Genomic DNA, 22,348 nt, shown 5'->3' with positions numbered 1-22,348 from the left:
GCGCGTGAGGTTGATTCGACGGATAAGCTCTGCTGTGTGGTGTTATTTCTTTTGTTTAACTTTTTTCTGCCGGCGTGACAAAACGCTAACTTTTCCTGATTTGTGACATTGTGGTCCAAACAGGTGTACAAACCAGATGTCTTTTATGACCCTCATCAATCAAACTTTTGGAGACAAGCCACACTTAATCCTCTCTTATCATTATATTATGACTTTATTTGTTGATGCACATAGCTATTAACTAATTTTTAAGTAATATATCATTGTGATTATGGATTTAGAATTAGTTCGTTAGTCATGCACCTCAACAAGTAAAGTCATAACATAATTATATCTTTGCAAATCATTAGCTAATGATTAATTAAAGCAGACAACTGGAATGTGAAACGCATTGCTTCGACCCATTGTGGTAATTAGCACATGAATTTACACTATTACTTAATATAATATGTTATTAGGGAATCAATACAATATGACACATTAATTAATCTATGAATCATATAGAATGTCCATTAATTGCTGATGTAATAATAATCAATAAATGATTTAGTTCTTCATGAGTTATATATTAAGTACGTGGAAGTCGGTAACTCACTCCAACACTTTTCCACAAACCTGTTTTTAACTTCTGGCTGAGTGGGGGTAAAAAAAAACATATGTCTGTCAATTCAGCATAGCTGAAGCCCACAGGGAACACAGCCTTACACTGTGCTCTTACACTGTAACCCATGCTATACGAAGCAACTTCTTTGGATTTTACAATGCAAAACTTTAACCACTGAATCAAGATGGTAAAGGCAAGATTTTCTGCAGGAATGCAGTACTTTTCACTTTTTATGCAAATGAGGCTGAGCTCGAAAAATAAACGAGTTCCAAGAAAACAGCATTATGCCACATATACACACACATACATGCAAACTGAGAAAGGAGACTCTTACTGAGCTGTAGAGGAAGCCCTCCGCATTCATGCTGATGTAGAAACCTGCTTTGACTCCCTGAATGGCCACCACCCTTAAGCCGACCGGGATGAGATTGAAAAGAGCTAGGGAAAACAAAGAGTAAACATTACAAAACAATAGGTTTGGCACTGCTTGAACCACACTGGGAAAAGTGATACACTATGAACTAATCTAGCATTTCTGATAGAAACTATGGGATCAATAAAAGGTGTTAACTGGGTTACTGAGTAATGGTGAAGGTAAAGAGTATGGATGAGAGTGGGGTAGGTAATCTGTGCAGTGTTTTACCTAGGCTGTCTTCTAATCAAGGAGAACAGAGATAAAAGATAATATCTATAATTATACATTAATACATACATATTAATATGTCTACAACATACAGTTAGGTCCATATATATTTGGACACAGGCAAAATTTTTATTATTTTAGCTGTAGACCGAAACATATTCAAATTACAGTTATATAATGAATATGTACTTAATGTGCACACTCTGAGCTTTAATTGGAGGGTACTCTCAAAGTTTACAGAATTACAGCTCTTTAATATGTACCTAACCCTTTTTCAAGGGACCATAATTAATTGACTCAAAAGCTGTTTCAATAAAAGGGATACTCCACCCCAAAATGAAAATTTTGTCATTAATCACTTACCCCCATGTCGTTCCAAACCCATAAAAGCTTTGTTCGTCTTCGGAACACAATTTAAGATATTTTGGATGAAAACCAGGAGGCCTGTGACCATTCCATAGACTGCCAAGTAAATAACAGTGTCAAGGTCCATAAAAGGTATGAAAGTCGTCGCCAGAATACACCATCTGCCATCAGACGTGCTATCTGGGTTATATGAATGGGAACACTTTTTGTAAGGATGCGCTGTTTTCTTTCAAATCAAAGCTAAATACACATAAAAACAGTGCATCCTTGTGGTGCGGATGATACAGAAGAGCATACGCAGCATACAGTGATATGGAGAGACACAGAGGAGACTGTTGACAAAGGAATTGTTGAATAAAGTCGTTATTTTTGTTTTCTTCGCTTACAAAAAGTGTTCCCATCGCTATATATAACCAAGATTGCAAATTTTCATTTTGGGGTGGAGTATCCCTTTAACAGGCGTGGGCTATTCCTTCATTATTTCTGCATAATTTAAGCAGGTAAAAGTTCTGGAGTTGATTCTGATAGTGCCATTTGCATTTGGAAGCTGTTGTTGTGAATCCACATCATGTGGTCAAAGGAGATCTCCATGCAAGTGAAACAGACAATTGTAAGGCTTCAAAATCAAAACAAATCCATCAGAGAGACATTAGCAGGGGTCAAATCAACAGTTTGGTACATTCTGAGAGAGAGAGAAAAAACAACGCATTGGTGAGCCCAGAAACATAAAAGGCCCGAATGTCCATGGAGGACAGCAGTGGATAATCGGATGATCCTCTCCATGGTAAAGAAAAACCCTTTCACAACATCCAGCCAAGTGAAGAACACTCTCCAGGTAGCTGTCACTGTTAAAGTCTACAATCAAGAGAAGACTTCACAAGAGCAAATACGGAAGGTTCACCACAAGGTGCAAACAAGGCAGATTTGACTTTGCCCAAAAAAAAAAAAAAAAAAAAAAAAAAAAAAAAATTATAAAAAAGCCAGACCACTTCTGGAAGAGAATTCTTTGGATGGCTGAAATTAAGATCAACCTGTACCGGAATGACAGGAAGAAAAAGTATGGAGAAGGCTTGGAACAGCTCATGATCCAAAGCATACAAGATCATCTGTGAAACATGGAGGAGAAGTGTGATGGCATGAGGACGCATGGCTTCCAGAGACACTGGGTTACTGATGTTTATTGATTACGTGACAGAGGACAGAAGCAGCCGGAGGAATTCTGAAGTGTACACAGATATACTCTCTGCCCTGATTCGGCCAAATACCAATGTACGATGACCCAAAAAACACAGCAAAAGCATTCCAGGAGTTTTTGAAGGTAAAAAGTGGAATATTCTAAAATGGCCAAGTCAATCTCCTGATCTCAACCCAACTGAACATGCATTTCACTTGCTAAAGACAAAACTAAAGGCAGAAAGACCCACAAACAAATAACAACTGAAGTCAGCTGCAGTAAAGGCCTGGCAAAGCACAAAGGAGGAAACCCAGTCTCTGGTGAGGTCCATGATTTCCACACTTAAGGCAGTCATTGCCTGCAAAAGATTTCCAATAAAATATAAAAAATTAACATTTATTTATGATTATATTTATTTGTCCAATTACATTTGAGCCCCTGAAAATGGGGGGACTGTGTATAAAAAATGGTTGTAATTCCTAAGCATTTTGTTATATTTTTGCTTGACTCCTTGAATTATAACAAAATATGCACTTCAATTTCATCTTGTTTGTTTTATTTTAAAACCATTTTTTTAAACAAAAGCCAAAATTATGAAAATTGCATCAGTGTCTAAATATATATAAATCAGTGATGCGCGGGTTGATCCAAAATGAGCGGGTGCCTGCGGTCACCCGCGGTTACGAGTCATCCAAAAATATTTTTAATGATATTCGGGTTGCGCCCGGGGTCGTTTGAAAATAAAGATGCCAATTAAACCTTTGTAATTTATATAGTACTAGACACAATTTTGAAATACATAGGCCTACACTTTATTGGCTGAATAACTGGTGCGAAGATGACACATGAGCTCAGTCTAGTGATGGGAAATTCGGTTCTTTTCCGTGAACAGATTTCTTTCGGACAGTTCGATTCAATAAACCGGTTGAAAAAAAAATTAGGGACACGCCCCCCCCCTAATTCTACGTCCCTGCGCTACGATGAGCATTTACTACTTTTAAAAAATGCTGGTCAGGAAGCGGGTCGGGTACAATATTTTCTTTTTTTGTGGTCCAAATTGCGGGCAGGTTAGTTGAAAACGTTGGTCGGTTGCGGGTTGTTTATACATTGACCCGCGCATCACTGATACCCGGGACCCGCAGGAATAGCAGTAGAGCACCGATGCATGATATCCAGCTGCTGTCAGTCGCTCACCAACAGATGAAGACAAAAGCTACCGGTAGCGCAAGTCATTCATTGATTCATAAAAACTGATTTGAAGGAATGAAGCAAGTGGTAAGTAGAAGTTATGATAATCAGGGCCAGTACATGTATCCAGAAAAGCTGATTGTGTTTACGTTTGTGCAAAGTTTCCGTAACTTTGTATGGCTTGTGTGACGCTGGGTTTTACCCATAGACTGTATAAAAACAGGGTTTACCTCATATGTCACACCAGGATTCCCCAACAACGCATAACGCACCGCAATTAACTAATACAGTGATATAAAAAGACCAAACTCAGTATACACCTTACTGATGATGCAAACTATATACAGGCAAGCAAATGAGTTGAGGAGAACGCAATGTGCTGCCTTTTCTTTATAATCGCCACTTTTCTATTCCCGTTAGTTTTAGGTTCGATATTCGTAGGACATTAGTTCACCCTTGCCACACTGATATTGTCACGAACCGCACACAGACAGGTAGATCCAAATGCAGAATGTTTATTGAGGCAATCCAAAATCAGAAAACATCCAGGCAAAGGTCAACATCCAGGTAATCAGTCCAAAACAAACATAACTCAGGCCAGGAAACACGAACTAGAAGGTGACATACGACAAGGACTCCGTAACAAAGACAGAAACAAACCAGGTATTTATAGACAGGTGATTACAATACTAACGGGGAATTGGCTGAGTGCAATGATTAATGACCAGGGACAGCTGAGTGCAATGAGCAGTGATGAAACAAACAAGACTAAGGGAAATGTAGTTCTGAGGTGGGGTGACGCTAAGGGGAAGTGAGACCTCTAGTGGACACCCAGGGATACACAAACCAGACACTGTGACACTACCCCCCCCTCTAAGGAGCAGCTTCCAGATGCTCCCCAGAACAAAACACCAAAAACAAAACAACGAGACCAGGAGGGAGGTGGATTGGTGGAGGCAGAACAGGGGGAGGGATGGCGGGCCAGGCCCGTGTAGGGGAACTGGGACCGGCAGCGATGGCTCCCCTGGCAGCCAAGGTGGCTCGGTCAGATCAGGGGGCCATGGTGGACCCGAAAGTTCAGGGGACCACAAGGGGCCAGGCAGTTCAGGTGGCCACGGTGGATCAGTCCATTCTCGTTGTGCAGACGGCCAGGGAGGAATTCGCCATTTGAGTGGCCCGAACGGAACCTGCCATTCGGGGAGCCAGTGAGGAGCAGACTGTGGCGATGGCCAGGTCACAGCATTGGACACCGCCTCGGGAACGGCCTTGGACAAGGGCACCGCCTCGGGAACGGCCTTGGACACGGGTATCGCCTCGGGAACGACCTCGGGTTCGGGCACCGCCTCGGGAACGACCTCGGGCACGACCTCGGGCTCGGGCACCGCCTCGGGAGCGGCCTCAGGAACGGCATGGGACAAGGACACCGCCTCGGGAACGGCCCTGGACACGGGCATCGCCTCGGCCTGCGCATCGGGCACCGCCTCGGCCTCCGGAACAGCATCGGGCACCGCCTCGGCGTCCGGAACGGCATTGGGCACCGCCTCGGCCTCCGGAACCGCCTCAGCCTCCGGAACCATCTCGGGCACCGCCTCGGCCTCCGGAACAGCATCGGGCACCGCTTCGGCATCGGGCACCGCCTCGGTCTCCGGAACAACATCGGGCACCGCCTCGGCGTCCGGAACGGCATTGGGCACCGCCTCGGCCTCCGGAACCGCCTCAGCCTCCGGAACCATCTCGGGCACCGCCTCGGCCTCCGGAAACAGCATCGGGCACCGCTTCGGCATCGGGCACCGCCTCGGCATCGGGCACGGCATCGGGCACCGCCTCGACCTCCGGAACAACATCGGGCACACGCCTCGGGCACCGCCTCGGCATCGGGCACCGCCTCGACCTCCGGAACAGCCTCGGGCACCGCCTCGGCATCGGGCACCGCCTCGACCTCCGGAACAGCATCGGTCACTGCCTCGGCATCGGGAACAACATTGGGCACCGCCTCGGCCTCGGGCATCGCCTCGGCCTCCAGAACCACCTCGAGCCCCGCCTCGGGAACCTAGGGCACGTCCACCTGGACGACAGCGGCCTGCTCGGGAACGTCCTCCTGGATGGCAGCGGCCCGCTCGGGAACCCCCTCCGGGCTTTGAGGAAACGGCAGACACGCCTGTCTCCTCCTCCTCCGCCCTCTATGATGGCGAGTCGGTGGCTCCTTGACGGAAGACTCAGGCGTTGAGTCAGCCATCTTGTGCTGTGGCGCTGGGCTGGCGGCCATCTTGTGCTGTGGCAATGGGCTGGCGGCCATCTTGTGCTGTGGCAATGGGCTGGCGGCCATCTTGTGCTGTGGCAATGGGCTGGCGGCCATCTTGTGCTGTGGCAATGGGCTGGCGGCCATCTTGTGCTGTGGCACTGGCTCAGCCGATGTGACGGTAACACCCTTGGGAACATCTAGGATTTTGGACAGCATAGCAAAATAATCCAAAAACGTTTCCGACGCCCTCTTCTCCGCAGACACAGTCTCGGCGGACGTGTGCTTCCTCCCCCTTCTCCGTTCGTGATGGAGAGACGGCGGCTCCGATCCGTCCCTCACGAGCCCAGGGTCGACGGGTGGCCATGGTGGAGAGTGATGCCGGACCTCCTCTCGACCACTCACTCCTCTGCGACCTCCCCGGGTCCCCACGGAAAACAACCAGGCGGGTTCCTTCAAAACTCACTCCCTCTCGATGGCTGGGGAAGAATCCTCAAAAAACATATCGCTGGATCTACGTTTGACGGAGTCCTTCTGTCACGTACCGCACACAGACAGGTAGATCCAAATGCAGTATGTTTATTGAGGCAATCCAAAATCAGAAAACATCCAGGCAAAGGTCAACATCCAGGTAATCAGTCCAAAACAAGAAACATAACTCAGGCCAGGAAACACGAACTAGAAGGTGACATACAACAAGGACTCCGTAACAAAGACAGAAACAAACCAGGTATTTATAGACAGGTGATTACAATACTAACGGGGAATTGGCTGAGTGCAATGATTAATGACCAGGGACAGCTGAGTGCAATGAGCAGTGATGAAACAAACAAGACTAAGGGAAATGTAGTTCTGAGGTGGGGTGACGCTAAGGGGAAGTGAGACCTCTAGTGGACACCCAGGGATACACAAACCAGACACTGTGACACTACCCCCCCTCTAAGGAGCAGCTTCCAGATGCTCCCCAGAACAAAACACCAAAAACAAAACAACGAGACCAGGAGGGAGGTGGACTGGTGGAGGCAGAACAGGAGAAGGGATGGTGGGCCAGGCCCGTGTAGGGGAACTGGGACCGGCAGCGATGGCTCCCCTGGCAGCCAAGGTGGCTCGGTCAGATCAGGGGGCCATGGTGGACCCGAAAGTTCAGGGGACCACAAGGGGCCAGGCAGTTCAGGTGGCCACGGTGGATCAGTCCATTCTCGTTGTGCAGACGGCCAGGGAGGAATTCGCCATTTGAGTGGCCCGAACGGAACCTGCCATTCGGGGAGCCAGTGAGGAGCAGACTGTGGCGATGGCCAGGTCACAGCATTGGACACCGCCTCGGGGAACGGCCTTGGACAAGGGCACCGCCTCGGGAACGGCCTAGGACACGGGTATCGCCTCGGGAACGACCTCGGGTTCGGGCACCGCCTCGGGAACGACCTCGGGCACGACCTCGGGCTCGGGCACCGCCTCGGGAGCGGCCTCAGGAACGGCATGGGACAAGGACACCGCCTCGGGAACGGCCCTGGACACGGGCATCGCCTCGGCCTGCGCATCGGGCACCGCCTCGGCCTCCGGAACGGCATCGGGCCACCGCGCCTCGGCCTCCGGAACCGCATTGGGCACCGCCTCGGCCTCCGGAACCGCCTCAGCCTCCGGAACCATCTCGGGCACCGCCTCGGCCTCCGGAACAGCATCGGGCACCGCTTCGGCATCGGGCACCGCCTCGGTCTCCGGAACAACATCGGGCACCGCCTCGGCGTCCGGAACGGCATTGGGCACCGCCTCGGCCTCCGGAACCGCCTCAGCCTCCGGACAACCATCTCGGGCACCGCCTCGGCCTCCGGAAACAGCATCGGGCACCGCTTCGGCATCGGGCACCGCCTCGGCATCGGGCACGGCATCGGGCACCGCCTCGACCTCCGGAACAACATCGGGCACCGCCTCGGGCACCGCCTCGGCATCGGGCACCGCCTCGACCTCCGGAACAGCCTCGGGCACCGCCTCGGCAGCGGGCACCGCCTCGACCTCCGGAACGGCATCGGGCACCGCCTCGACATCGGGAACAACATCGGACACCGCCTCGGCCTCGGGCACCGCCTCGGCCTCCAGAACCACCTCGAGCCCCGCCTCGGGAACCTCGGGCACGTCCACCTGGACGACAGCGGCCTGCTCGGGAACGTCCTCCTGGATGGCAGCGGCCCGCTCGGGAACCCCCTCCGGGCTTTGAGGAACGGCAGACGCCTGTCTCCTCCTCCTCCGCCCTCTATGATGGCGAGTCGGTGGCTCCTTGACGAAAGACTCAGGCGTTGAGTCAGCCATCTTGTGCTGTGGTGCTGGGCTGGCGGCCATCTTGTGCTGTGGCAATGGGCTGGCGGCCATCTTGTGCTGTGGCAATGGGCTGGCGGCCATCTTGTGCTGTGGCAATGGGCCTGGCGGCCATCTTGTGCTGTGGCAATGGGCTGGCGGCCATCTTGTGCTGTGGCACTGGCTCAGCCGATGTGACGGTAACACCCTTGGGAACATCTAGGATTTTGGACAGCATAGCAAAATAATCCAAAAACGTTTCCGTCGCCCTCTTCTCCGCAGACACAGTCTCGGCGGACGTGTGCTTCCTCCCCCTTCTCCGTTCGTGATGGAGAGACTGACGGCGTCTCCGATCCGTCCCTCACGAGCCCAGGGTCGACGGGTGGCCATGGTGGAGAGCGATGCCGGACCTCCTCTCGACCACTCACTCCTCTGCGACCTCCCCGGGTCCCACGGAAAACAACTAGGCGGGTTCCCTCAAACTCACTCCCTCTCGATGGCTGGGGGAGAATCCTCAAAAAACATATCGCTGGATCTAGGTTTGACGGAGTCCTTCTGTCACGTACCGCACACAGACAGGTAGATCCAAATGCAGTATGTTTATTGAGGCAAATCCAAAATCAGAAAACATCCAGGCAAAGGTCAACATCCAGGTAATCAGTCCAAAACAGAACCATAACTCAGGCCAGGAAACACGAACTAGAAGGTTACATACAACAAGGACTCCGTAACAAAGACAGAAACAAACCAGGTATTTATAGACAGGTGATTACAATACTAACGGGGAATTGGCTGAGTGCAATGATTAATGACCAGGGACAGCTGAGTGCAATGAGCAGTGATGAACACAAACAAGACTAAGGGAAATGTAGTTCTGAGGTGGGGTGAATAAAAAACTAACTCACACCTATAGAGAACACCCACAGTATATGTGGCCTTGAGTTCTCTTCATTATAAAGTCGACAGTCCTACAAATATATCACTACCACGATTAATTTTAACAATATGCAACCCCTTTACATCGACATAAAAATAATTAATTAAACCCGCCTATGTGTATTGTAGCTTCAAATTAAAACAGGAGACAGCTTTGACACGCCATCTAACAAGCCATGCCCAAGGGACCATCTGACAAAATTCCACCCACTGTGTTAAAACGTTCAATGTATTGTAATTAAAGTGACTTTTAACATTTAAAATTACACATTGTCATTGTATTAATCATAGTATAATATGCACAAATATATATATAGCCCTATACACAGTGAACGTGATTTCACCAAGTGCAACATGCTCCTGAATCAACATCTTTGTTGATCCTGGAACAAAACATCCTATCAACCATCAGAATTGATGGATAACTTTTCAGGAAATATCTGTTTTAAGTAGCTTACAATCAGGGTTAGGTGCTTCTACACCCTTGTAATCATCTATCATTTCACACTGATTTTAGGAATAAATTATGGGTCGGGTTAGGTTTAGGGATAGGGATTGGGTTAAAGTCTATATTTTATTGGGCAGTTATGTTTGATCCAGGAACATGTCTTACTTGGCAAAATCATGGCGACCCCCTATACACAAACACAGTACACAATTATGGTCATAAAAGTCCCCAAATTTTTTGTTTTCAAAATGTTGTAGAATGTTCCTAGTGTCCAGATTGACTTACTACATGGTGAGATTTAATGCTGTATTTTGAGACAGTTACTGTAAATCCCATGAAAGGTTTTTTTTTTTTTTTTTTCATGTTCCAAGTATTTAGTACAATGCTAGATACAAGACAACTTACTGCAGTGAGAGATGTTGCCAATAACCTCCCTTACTGTTATGTACAGTACACAATTATTAAAAAATACTGCAAGTCCCAAGAGTTTTTTTTTTTTTTTTTCTCCTGTTTACAAAGGTTGTAGTGTGAAATATCTGTACGTACTGTGCATACAGTAAGGGAGGTAGTCGCGAAAATTCACCTATAGTAATTCATTCTAGCTTTGAACTTGGTTAGAAAAAACTTTAGGTGAATAAGTATATACTGTATGTACTGTAAAGAAGTAGATATTGGCAAAGTTTGTAACTGTAGTCAGTCAGTCGGTCACTTGGAACATACAACATTTGGAAAAGACACACACACAAAAAAAAATCAATTTTGGTGAATTTCTATTTTTGTTTTCTTAAAAATACACTGTACACACTTAGGCAAAGTATTGTCTGATATTGGCAATATATATTTAGTTATGTTTGGGGGGCCCTCTTTACTATACCCTTGTAACATTAATTTGAATGCATTATGTAGATATTGTTTTGTACTGTGTAAACTGGTACTGTGTAAATTTAATGCAAACGCAGTCTAGAAGAATATGCAGCGAAATATCAAACCCAAATCTAAAACACACTTTGTTTTCTATGAGAAAAAGGATTAGGTAAAACTTTGTGGGTTGTGTAATATTGGCTCATCTGCGTTAACTACCCATATTATATTTTTTATTAATTCGATACTGAATCGGAATTTGGTCTATTATTATCACTGTCTTGAGGCAATAAACCATGTTAGTGTTTTCTTTATGGAAAATATTAAAAGTGCAGTTTTGCGCATTGCGTAACTTGCATTCATATTCTGGGCTCATCTGCTTGTATATAGTTTGCATCATTAGTAAGATGTATTCTAAGTTTGGTCTTTAAATAGCTATCCTTGTGTTAGTCCAGTGAGTCACGTGAAGCATTTATTTAACTTACGACGGAAACCTTGGATGTTACATTCATTTTCTACATAACTGTATATAGTTTGCATCACCAGTAAGGTGTATGCTGAGTTTGGTCTTTTTATATCACTGTATTAGTTAATTAAAGAAACTAAACACAAACTTACAAAAACCTTTACCGCAAATATACTAGCCCCCACCAAAAAAAAACAAGCAAAATAAAAACAAACGAAAAAAAACACAAACCTAATATATACTGGCCCTGATTATACATATGTGCCCTGATTATCATAACTTCTACTTACCACTTTGCTCCATTCCCTTCAAAGCAAGTTTTATGAATGAATGAATGACTTGCGCTACCAGTAACTTTTGTCTTCATCAACAGCCGCTTGCGCCATCTGCTGGTGAGCGACTGACAGCAGCTGTAGATTATGCATCAGTGCTCCACTGCTATTCCTGTGGGTCCCGGATGTGCAACGCCAACTTTTCTGGTGAATTTGAACACTGAATTTGTGGAAGCGAATTTGTAAAGTAAAATAAATGGAACCGAAAACAGTTTTGTTTTTCATTTGATATAATCTTGAAAGGGAAAAAGTTAACAAAACATGCATGTTTTAGACTGGACAAATCCCAAATATTATCATACATTCAGTTTGCCTTTGTGATGACGAGGTACTGTAGCTTCTTCAACAAATAACCTTGTGGGGAAAAAATCCTGGATCATTTTCATTGAATTATGAGTTTGTTTGTTTTTCTGCATTCTCTAAGATTGTTTATAGAAATTTGGCAAACATTTTGGCTCATTAAAGCGTAGTAGCATTTCCAGCATTTGGATGCACAACTGGTTGAATCACTGGCACACCTTAGAAGCCAAGAATCATCTTGCACAATTTACCTTCAAGCTACCATTTTGGGAAAATTCATGGATAATACCGTGGATCTTGGGTTTACAAAGCTGACATAGGTTATACATAGACATAAACTCAATTTAATGCTCAAGCAGTCTGTAATTTTATAGATAAGACAAGAAATGTGCATTATCCTAGATAAAAATGGCAACACACTCCTCTTTCCTCTAAATAGTTCTCAAGTGAAGGAATGAGCCCAGTCTGCTGATGCTTGGTATCGTAACTTGAAAAGTTCCATGCCCTTGTCCACTGAGCTGATCTCACTTGATAAATATCTGTGCCTGCTACTCTGTGGCGTAAATTTGCCTAAAAACCATGGATACAACAGTGGGAGGAAAGAGATATGTTCCAACTGCCAACTGCATAAGATTTTTTTTTTTTTTTTTGGTAATGCAGTCACAACTGGATTTAGCTTTGTTTAGTTCAATAAGAGTTTCTCAGATTTTCCTTGTGCTGAGGCTAATTTGAATCTAAAGCTATTAGTTCAATACAACCCATATATATTCCTATAATATAGGAAAACGGCCACATGTCACATATATTAAAAACCTATATCAAAACCTATATTAAAACAAATAAATATTATATATGTTTATATAGGTTATTTCCATGTGGGTGGACTTTTCTTTACTGGAGTGCTGAACCTCAGAGTTCGTGCAAACATCCACATCTCTGTAATCAAATGTGTCCTTAAGTGCTGCTTTTACATCACAGTCAGTTTTTGTTGTGTTTTATTTAGTTATTTGAGAGGAAGGCGCGCAGTATATATTTTACATATTTAGCCGCACAGCAGCCTCAGGTTCTCGACTGTCTTCTTCTTTTGAACTTCTTCTTCTTCCTTCCGTTTTATGGCCGTTCACTCCCTTGCATACATGAATAATGGATCTGAATTGCTGGAAGAAAATACCAAGCTTCAGCTGATGCTGCGTGTTCAGCTCCTCCAGCTTCCACACTGATCTCCTCAACCTCCAGGATGATCAGAGCTACTTGCTCCTTCTCCTCAGGCTCTAGATCCAGTGATCTAGTCCTGTAACTCTAAAAATGTTATCACGTCCTTAAACCTCTGTCTATCACTCAAACCCGTTTCCCAATAAATCCATTATACTCACTGACCTGTTCTTTATATTTTTTAAAAAGCTCACTACGCTATTCTTCATATATACTACACTTAAAAAACACATGTTCTACTGTTATCAACCACACCACATTCATCACACATACCATTTCCATGTTTTCCCATTAATGCCAGAATGTTGATTTTAATCCTGTATTTTTTTGCCCCATCCTTAGTCTAGAGATCATTACTTCTTCTTTTCTATGGCTTCCATAGCACGATTCTTTTTTCCCTACTGAGCTTAACAATACTATAATACCACCTACTGTACTGCTACTTTCCCATCTTTCTGTGTGCCATATTTTTGTTATTTCTCATATTAATTATTGATCTAACTTCATTTCTTCCTAAAGGTATCTTAATATCTATCAAGTCTTTCCTTAACGTTTCTTTTGCTAATTTATCCCGCTATTTCATTTCCTACTATCCCAATATGTGCCGGCACCCAACAAAAGTATACAATTTATAGGGGGACCCCTCTATGTTCAACCTATATAATAATGTAAATAAATTTACTACTAGCAGATCTTCTCTGTCAGTTTTTTGCTGACAATATACTTTTAAGTGCTGATGCAGAATCTGAGCAAATTACAGTTGGCATCCTATTTGTTTTGAGTCCCTCTAACCACTGCAATTCTACTGTTATAAGCATAGTTTAGTTCTGTTAAATATACAGACATTTTATCACTCAAAACCTTAAACTTTATTTTTTGTCTCAAATTTTTGGAATATATCCGTCCTACTCCCACTTTTTGTTCAAATGGGTCCCTTCTTTTGAACTGAATCATTAGAGCTGCAATACAGTCTTTGCGCTACAGCGCCACACTGGTCAAACCACATTATTGCAGGCTCTTACATTAGGGTATATAAGAGATCAAACCACTACTCAAAAACATTTGCCGACAATTTGTTTTTGTGTTCGTCGATAAATGTCGACTTATTGTTTCAGCCCTAGTATAGTATAAACTAAAGTCAATACGTTACAGAAGAGTCATGGCACTATCACATCCTCCCAAGCCGCTCAAAAATCATCTATTAACGGTGCAATATAAACCGATTACACAATACTAGAATGCAAAACAAAAAGCACCCCAAAACAGAAACTCAAAGAGAAAATTAAAGACTTTGACTTAACACAAGGAAAACTTTAGATTTTCCTTACCTGACTGCGTAATTCTTGCTCTGACTGACAGCATTATGTGGCATATATACGCATATATTGCAGCATATATATCTATCATATCACTGTGCATATATGCCTGTGTATATGCAGCTATATGTGCATATAAACTGCATATAGGTTTCATGTATGCGCATATATATTATCATATATGCTGCATATATGCGTGTATATATGCAGCATATATGTTGATATAAACTGCCATATAGCCACCAGGTTTTCATATATGTGCATATATCCTAATATAGGTTCTTTCCACCTGTGGGAAGTAGTCCTACCCTTTTTAACAGTACCTACACTACAATGATACTATTTGCATAAGGCAGCTTATTCTAAAGTTGTATTAATCTAGTACAAAAACTATGACAATCTTAAAAGGAATAATGCTATGCTGATTTTGAAAAACAATGCCTCATCTATACTAATCTCTACCCTTACTGATGCCATTACAAAACATTAGCATTTACATTCCATAACATTTTTTATTTCATTTTATCAATTTATTTTTTTGTATTTTGAAAGTTTAAGTAGGCAATATGACATGCAAAGAGCACAGCCCCCTATTCTGGAAAAGGGGTAGTGGTGAGCAGCAGGTTAATTTGCATTTAAATAGACGTACAACAACAGTGTGTTTTCTGCTTTCACTCAAAATATGCATTTTGCAAACTTCATATCATAATGATCAAGAGGACACCGTGGCGCGAGACTAGGCCATCTGGCGAAGCACCACGAGTTGTCCCCGGTAGGGGCACTGCTACAATTTATATTCAATGGGGCACTGGCCCACTGACCGTAATTGTTTAAAGAATGAATTATAGTAAATGCCCTTGTTAATAGCCTCTTCTCTCTACCATCAGCCCAGATGAAATGAGCCTAGATGCCCGAGGTCCATGAGTACGCTAAAAATTCTAATAATTTTAGCATGCTTTAGTTCAGTTGCACGGCTGTCAGAAGTGCTCATCAATGTCAAACTGTCTTTTTTCAAAACAGTTTGTTATGTAAAAAGTTTGCAACATATGCCCTACCAAACGTTGACTTGTAATGTGGGAGTCATGACACATGGAGTTGGGAATCCAAATGCAAGGCTTTTATTAACAAACATGGACAAAACAGAACCAGGGTTTGAGCACCTGCAAATAGCTAATAATCCAAGGCCAGAGGCAAAAGAGTAATCCAATATACACGACTATGGTCATGGGCAGGCAGCAATCAATCAAAAAGAAAACAGTCCAAGTGTTAAAAAACACAGGTAAACGTTTGAACATGGAAAGGGTAAACACAGAAACTAGGAACAAGGAAATGGTCTATTTCATAATCAGTGCTCACTTCTTCTTCTTCTTTCTATCTTCTTCTTCTTCTTCTTCTAGGATTTTATGGCGGGGGATGGCAAACCAACTTTAAAAGGTCACATTCCCACCACCTACTGAAATGGAACTGGCGTGTGAAGTCGGCATATTGGCAAGAAAGTTTAAGCTAGAGCTACTCTTTAAAAAAAAAAAACAGTCATATATAAGAATATTGACACATAAGGGAGTTTTACATCCCTATTAAACTAACTCCTGTTTCCTTTAAAAAAAATATAAATAACTCATGATAATTCTGATTGTTTTTTGGTACCTTCTCCTAGGTAAACCTGAAGAGGTCAGCTCATGGATTTCTATATTTCTTAAAGCGTGTCTTTAGCTGGGAGCTGCTCTCTTTCATAAGCTTTGCATTCTATAATGCACCTGTTCTACAGTTTCAGCTAAACCCACTTTATCACAATTTCCATCCTCATGTTTACCAATGCTTTTGTAAGCATTGATTTAACTAAACAACAGTCCAATCCGCATTCTTGTGACTAAACGTCCTTCGTTTCCTGTTTCCGAATCTTCTTCTTCTCTGAACCAACATTTTCTTGAATGCAGTAAAAACTGTCTGGACCTTTTGTTCCTTCATTCCATTCCTTCTGCCCAAATTTCCTGTAGTTGTTTTGCTATTATCACTTTAATTTCTGCCTTTTACTTAATGCCACTTCAACGTCAATTTGTGAATGATTAATGCCTGTTTAGCAACAGTATTGTCAGCCTCCTCATTTCCTTTCACACCCATAGGCATGGAACCCATACAGATTACCCAGAATTCCATACTGTCTTTGTTCTTAAGAGTCTGAGATTTCCAATGTATGCTACCCCCACCTTTGATTAACTCCAAAATGGTGCAAAGTTATTTGCCTGAATAAATGACCAAAAAAAAAAAACAAATTTTACAATTTTTTTTTTTTTTTTTTTTTTTGCTGCCAGTTTTCCTTTAGGTCCATGTATTCTAAAATGTCAAAAAAAAAAAAAAAAAAGATCCATACAAAAAAAAAAAAAAGCTCAGATAATCATGTGTCATGTCATTTGAAAGGTCTCATCCAGTAGAATAAATCACCTAGCATAATTGTTTGGGGTTCATAGTGAATAAACCCAGACCCCTATGAAAATAATATATTGGATCATTATTCGACTCTTTAGATCTAAAGATATGCTTATGATGTTATCACACACATAAACCATTAAATTAAGAAAATATGAGGTTTACGTTTTCAATTCATAACTTCCTGAAACATGCAGAGTTGTGAAAAAATGGCACAACATGGTTATTTTCAGAAAATTCTCTCAAGTCAAAATAGCAGCCCAATCATACAATAATCTATCATTTAGATATAAAGATATTCGTCATTGAATTATAACACATAAAATCTCCAATGGGACACGTTGCAATATTCTCATGTTTTTTTTTTTTATACACTTATCATTTCATCGAAACATGCATAGATAATGGAAATGTGGCATGCACCATTAATTTACAGGAGATTCTCACGATTGAAATGAGTCCAAAATAAAAAACAATCCATGCATCTGTTGTGTGTAAATAATACCTAAACCAACCCATGACTGAAGAAAATCGGTTGGAGGGCTCCATTGACCCCATTTTGGCAAGCAGAATGTAAAACCTAGAATATTTTCTGTGTATTTTTTTTTTTTTTTTTTTGAATAATTTAGGTCTCATTTTAAATGCTTTGAAATTCAGCTGTCACTCATGTGCATCATACCCTTTTTTTGAGCACAACTCCTAAACCAGTGCTGCCGAGCTCCGTTCTAAACCTGAGTGGACAATGTCATTTGAAACGATCGGGCTCTGACCTTTGAAGAACTGCATGTGGCCACTTTAAATTAACTTCCTAGGTGCTGAGTTATTTAGTGCGTCACAGGAGTTATTTGACGAATAAATAGAAAAATGATGTTTGCATCATTGTATGAACAATGTTTGGTTGCCTTACTGGTCCTCTTGCTATGTGGAGACACCTTCGAGAATACAGCTCAGAGAGTTTAGGGGTAATATGTCATTTTGAAAGGTCTCATGAGTAGAATTAAAACAAGCCTATAAATTGTTTGGGGCTTAGGATATCAAACGTGGGTGGCCTCAGGACCCTTCCAACCATTCTCCAAAAAATCAATTTTCAAAACTGTAAAGGAGCGAATAGGAAAGGCTACCTTGGTTTCACACCCATGCCCTGTAACTTGATAGGACGTTCATGTCATCACCCACAAAATTGAATTCAACCATATTGAAAGAGCTGTATCCGGACAATCACACCATGGTGGTTCCTTCTTTAGTGACAGCACATAATTTTTATTATTTGTACATAGAAACTGGATATAAAACACCCCCATGGTCCTGTACAAAGGTTTACTAAATAGCTTTGTTTATTCAAATAACTTATGCCGTCCTATGAGCAAATGTGGAAACCAGTCAAAATAATGTGAATGAAATTCAATAGACATAATTAACCTTTTTTAAATGTGTAAAAAATTCTTTTTATTGTTGTGGGTGTCATACTCCGCATTCGCATGATACATAATCAAGAGGGAATGCACAAAATAACAACACAAATAAAGGTTTGTTGTAAAGGTTTACATTTACAGATAATGACAAAAAAGAATGAAAATCTCAAACCACTGTACCATCAGTGGAATTATGACCGCAATCTTCTCTTTAGTGTGTGACTTAACTCGCCCGTTCTTTTTTTTTGGCTTTATCAACTTTGATCCACCCTAGGAAAACCCGGTTAAAAAAAATCTCCGCGTCTTCACGCTCCCAAAACGCCGCTCCGTGTGTGAAAGAAACACAAATATACGATACAAAATGTATGCGTATCCAGCGAAACGCGTCTCCTGTGGGGTGGACTGGGGCCCCTAGTACAACTCTGCTCTGCAGCCTACCGCCCCCCTGGCGAGGACAATCGCTGTGTCTTGAGCTTCTTTGAGCGCACACTTTCGAGATTAACAAAGATGCCATGAGAGCAAAACCGCGGAGAAAATAACGTGGGCATTGCGGTTAATTGGAACCTTAAATTAAAAAGATATAGTCGAAAATTGTACGCTCGCCAAGTTAGCGTAAATTGAGCGCATAGCTACACCAACTTACTGTTTTGTGCCGTGCTTTGTTTTATGTGTCCCCCCACATATTGTAACAGATTGGTCCGTTTAACTGCGATGTTGTTTTGTAAAACTCTTTGGTTTCGTATGCATGTTGGTGTATATGTATTAACGCGTTGTAACATTCTACCTTTACAGGAAGCTGTAAGGCACCTCATAATTTCCGAAAACAAGCCACAAATAATTCAATTCAGTCCAGAAACTAGGGTGAGACTGCTGTTTTCCTTACATGCCCTTATGGGCTTTTGCGTAATAATTTAACATGGAATTAATTGACACAAACAACTCGCTGACCCACACAGGGGGGGGGGGGGGGGAAAAAAAATAAATTCACCTGAGACTCGGCAGTGCTTCCTTAGCTGCTGGGAGGGAATATACCAGGACGTCTTTGCGCCGTTGGGCAATGAGCTTGACTCATGTTTTTTTCTGTAAGTAAGTGTACAATGCTAACTGAACGTGCATTTCTCAACTAAAACAACACATGCTAGTGGGGCATAGAACATCATTTTATTTCAATATTTTGATTTTGGGACAATAACAATGTATTTTGATGTTTGTGCATATTTTCCAGGTGAATAGCAAAATGTCCTGCGGGGTGACTAACATTGATGAATCCATGCAAAAGTAAATATTAGTAAAATAAAGCATATATGTTTGGAGCAGCTAATCAAATGTCGTGGCATTATTTTGTATGTATTTATTTAATGACCTTAAGTTTCAAAATGCTAAAAAAAGTACTACAAATTAATATTCCCTACAGTAAGTCTTCAGTTTTTGAAACACAATGGCTGTTTTCTGCAGTGTTGACCCAAGGGGGGGGGGGGGGGGGGGGGGGGGGGGGGTTGATTTTAGATTTTTGTTACTGGCAGTTACACGGGATGGCCAATATGGTGCCCTTTAATCAAGCCCCTACCAGGAAAATCCCCCAGATTGTTTGATGTGGCTAAGGGAGGGTTAAAAGGTGAGTGTTTTTAATCTCTTATTACATTTGATAAAGTTATTAATTTCTGTCAGCACCAGGAAATGTGTCCCATTTTTGGGATGAAGTCCCCCTGGGGTGTGACTGATCTAACCGGTAGTTTCGAGGAAAAAATAAAAATATTGTAGCATGGTCAAAATGTTGTTGTGTTGTATATAAACAATGTGGCTTAATGCTTAAATGTTGAACTTTATGATTTTTTGAGTTGCGAACTGTTATTGGAATATTCGATTGGGATCTGAAAAGAGGCCTCCGCCCCGTGTGTGTGTAAGGGGAAAACGGAAAGAGGAGGGGGAGAAGAGTGTCCCTCGCTGGTTTCCAGTGCGAGGTTCTCTTGGAACTTCAGGGTTGTGTCCGTCGTTGGGTTGTGTGCACGACAAAAAGCCCAAAATAAACACCCCTATTGTTTCGTAAAATGCTCGTCCTTATCTGCGAACAACTAACAACTGGTGTCAGAGAAGTAAAGAAGCTAAGACAGCGGCGGAAGGGCTGTCGCTGATTGAGTCCTGACTGAGCGGTGAATTATTAAGTCCGAGTAGCTTCTATACGGCCGATGTTGAGGAGTATCATACAGTTTTTCGTATTCAGATGGAGCGGAAGACTACATTCCCATGCTGGATCTGTGCCAGTGGCGATGTTTGGTGTGCGCACAACGGTGATTTCCAATCAGCACATGGCAAAATCAGTGAAAAAGGAACCGTGTGAAGCCGCGGCTGTGAGGGAGAAAGCGAGCTGCCATTACCCGCCGCGTGTCCAATGCCGATTGACGTCATCACGTTGTTGGCACCCGGTGCGTCGATCTCGGGCGAGAGGTGACGGGATTAAGGTAAACACTAATTTCCGGCGCCTGGTGAACTGAATCAGGTTGCTTTGGAATAAAAACACACCAAAATACTCTGGCAGATCGGACTGGGAGGCTTTTCATGCCGCATTTGAGATTATTAGCTAATGCATTTGCTTGGTCAGAGGAACAGAAAGCCCTTCAGCTTGCTCTTTGTCTGACAGATGATGCACTTCCAGGTTTGTTGCTGCTTGACACTAGTGAGAGGGCTGATAATAGTGCATTGGTTGGTGTTTCCGATCTGAACTTCTCCGGTCTGAGTTACACAGCCGTCAGAGGATTCCAGGAGAACCATTACGGGCTCTGGCCAATGATATTGAATCCCTAGCAAAGCGGGCTTATGCACATATTCCACCGTCAGTGCAGAGCGAGCTGGCCCGTGATCAGTTCATTAGAGCTCTTTCTCCAGCAGAGCTGCACATACATACACCGCTTGCACGCCCACGTGATTTGGCAGAGGCCTTGTAGTTGGCACTGGAGAGAGAAATGGCAGTTGAAGTAGCAATGCAAGGGTCAACAATTGGCCCCTCCCCCACCATCAGGGCTGCTGGAGGGGGTGATGTAGCATCTCCAAAACCTGAGTGCCTGAAATGAGATTACAGAGATGATTCGTGGGTTGGCGTTTGCCTCCACCCAATGCGACAGACACAGGCCCGTCTTTTGCTGGGGGTGTGGTCAGCCGGGACATCTGGGTTAAGGAATGCCCTACGTTGACTAAGAATCGGAGGAACAGGAAGGGGGCGCAGTAGGCGGGATGCTGCAGACCCCCAGGCCCATGTCCCGCTCATCACCAGAACAGACAGACTGACCCACAATGAATAATGGAATGAAAGAACATGGGGTGGTGGTGGTGGTGGTGGGCAGAACAGCCATATCAGCTTTTTGCCATATCCCCATTTGCATTGATAGCATTGAATGCACTGCCCTTGTTGACACAGGGTCTACAGTGACTGTGGTTTGTGACCTGAGGTGGTGCCAGATGGAACACAGCTGGAAGACACAGCAGTTCAGCTCCGCACGGTAACTGGTGACCTGGCACCAATGAAAGGGAAGGGGCTGTTAACCCTGACTTTGGGGGGCATGAACATGCAGCATCCAGTGTGGGTGGCTAATGTGCAGGACAGCTGTATCCTGGGATTGGACTTTTTGAGGGATCATGGCTGTCAGTTAGACCTGTCCAAGGCCACGTTAAGTTTTGGCAATGGTCACGTGGTAAAAATGAGGCCACCAGGTAGCGTTTTTTTGTCACAACTGATGGACTTGCGGTTTACACGGGTTTTGGCATGGTCACCTAGATGACGAGGATGACCCCTGCTGCACAGCGCCACCCAGTGCATCCCTGCAGGAGCCCCTGTTACTACACTCCATGGCCTTGGCTCCTGCTATCTGCTTCCTGGGAGAGACGGTGAAACGATGGGAGTGCTGCGAAAGATAATGATAGAGGAAGCCATCAACAGTTGGGTACGCAACAACAGAACATTGTGGGAGCTGTTATTGGAGTTCCGTGACTGTTTTGCCTGTGATGACAGGGACCTGGGTCAAACTTCCCGGTACAACACAATATCGACCACAAGGGGACGCGGCTACCCATACGTGCAGCGACCGATAGACGCATGCCCTTAGGACGGCAGGAGGCAGCAGAGCAGGCCTTGGTGAAGATG

General features: G+C 43.7%; 1 protein-coding gene across 2 annotated transcripts in view; it reads right to left on the bottom strand.

Annotated features, from left to right (window-relative positions):
• Positions 1-567: 567 nt before the first annotated feature.
• The window catches only part of LOC109063045 (fibroblast growth factor 12-like), a 108,448-nt gene continuing 86,667 nt past the window's right edge, over positions 568-22,348 (bottom strand). The window contains exon 4 of one of the 2 annotated variants that reach the window (XM_042717859.1): positions 568-1,042. In XM_042717859.1, the coding sequence (XP_042573793.1) occupies positions 828-1,042 (215 nt within the window). In that variant the 3' untranslated portion in view covers positions 568-827. The remainder of the gene's footprint in view (positions 1,043-22,348) is intronic. The other variant, XM_042717858.1, reaches the window with a different exon arrangement.

Source organism: Cyprinus carpio, chromosome B2 (genome assembly GCF_018340385.1).
Source record: "Cyprinus carpio isolate SPL01 chromosome B2, ASM1834038v1, whole genome shotgun sequence".
Classification (NCBI taxonomy): domain Eukaryota; kingdom Metazoa; phylum Chordata; class Actinopteri; order Cypriniformes; family Cyprinidae; genus Cyprinus; species Cyprinus carpio.
The sequence above is the reverse complement of the archived record's forward strand: the minus strand, read 5'-3'. Positions and strand labels throughout refer to the sequence as shown.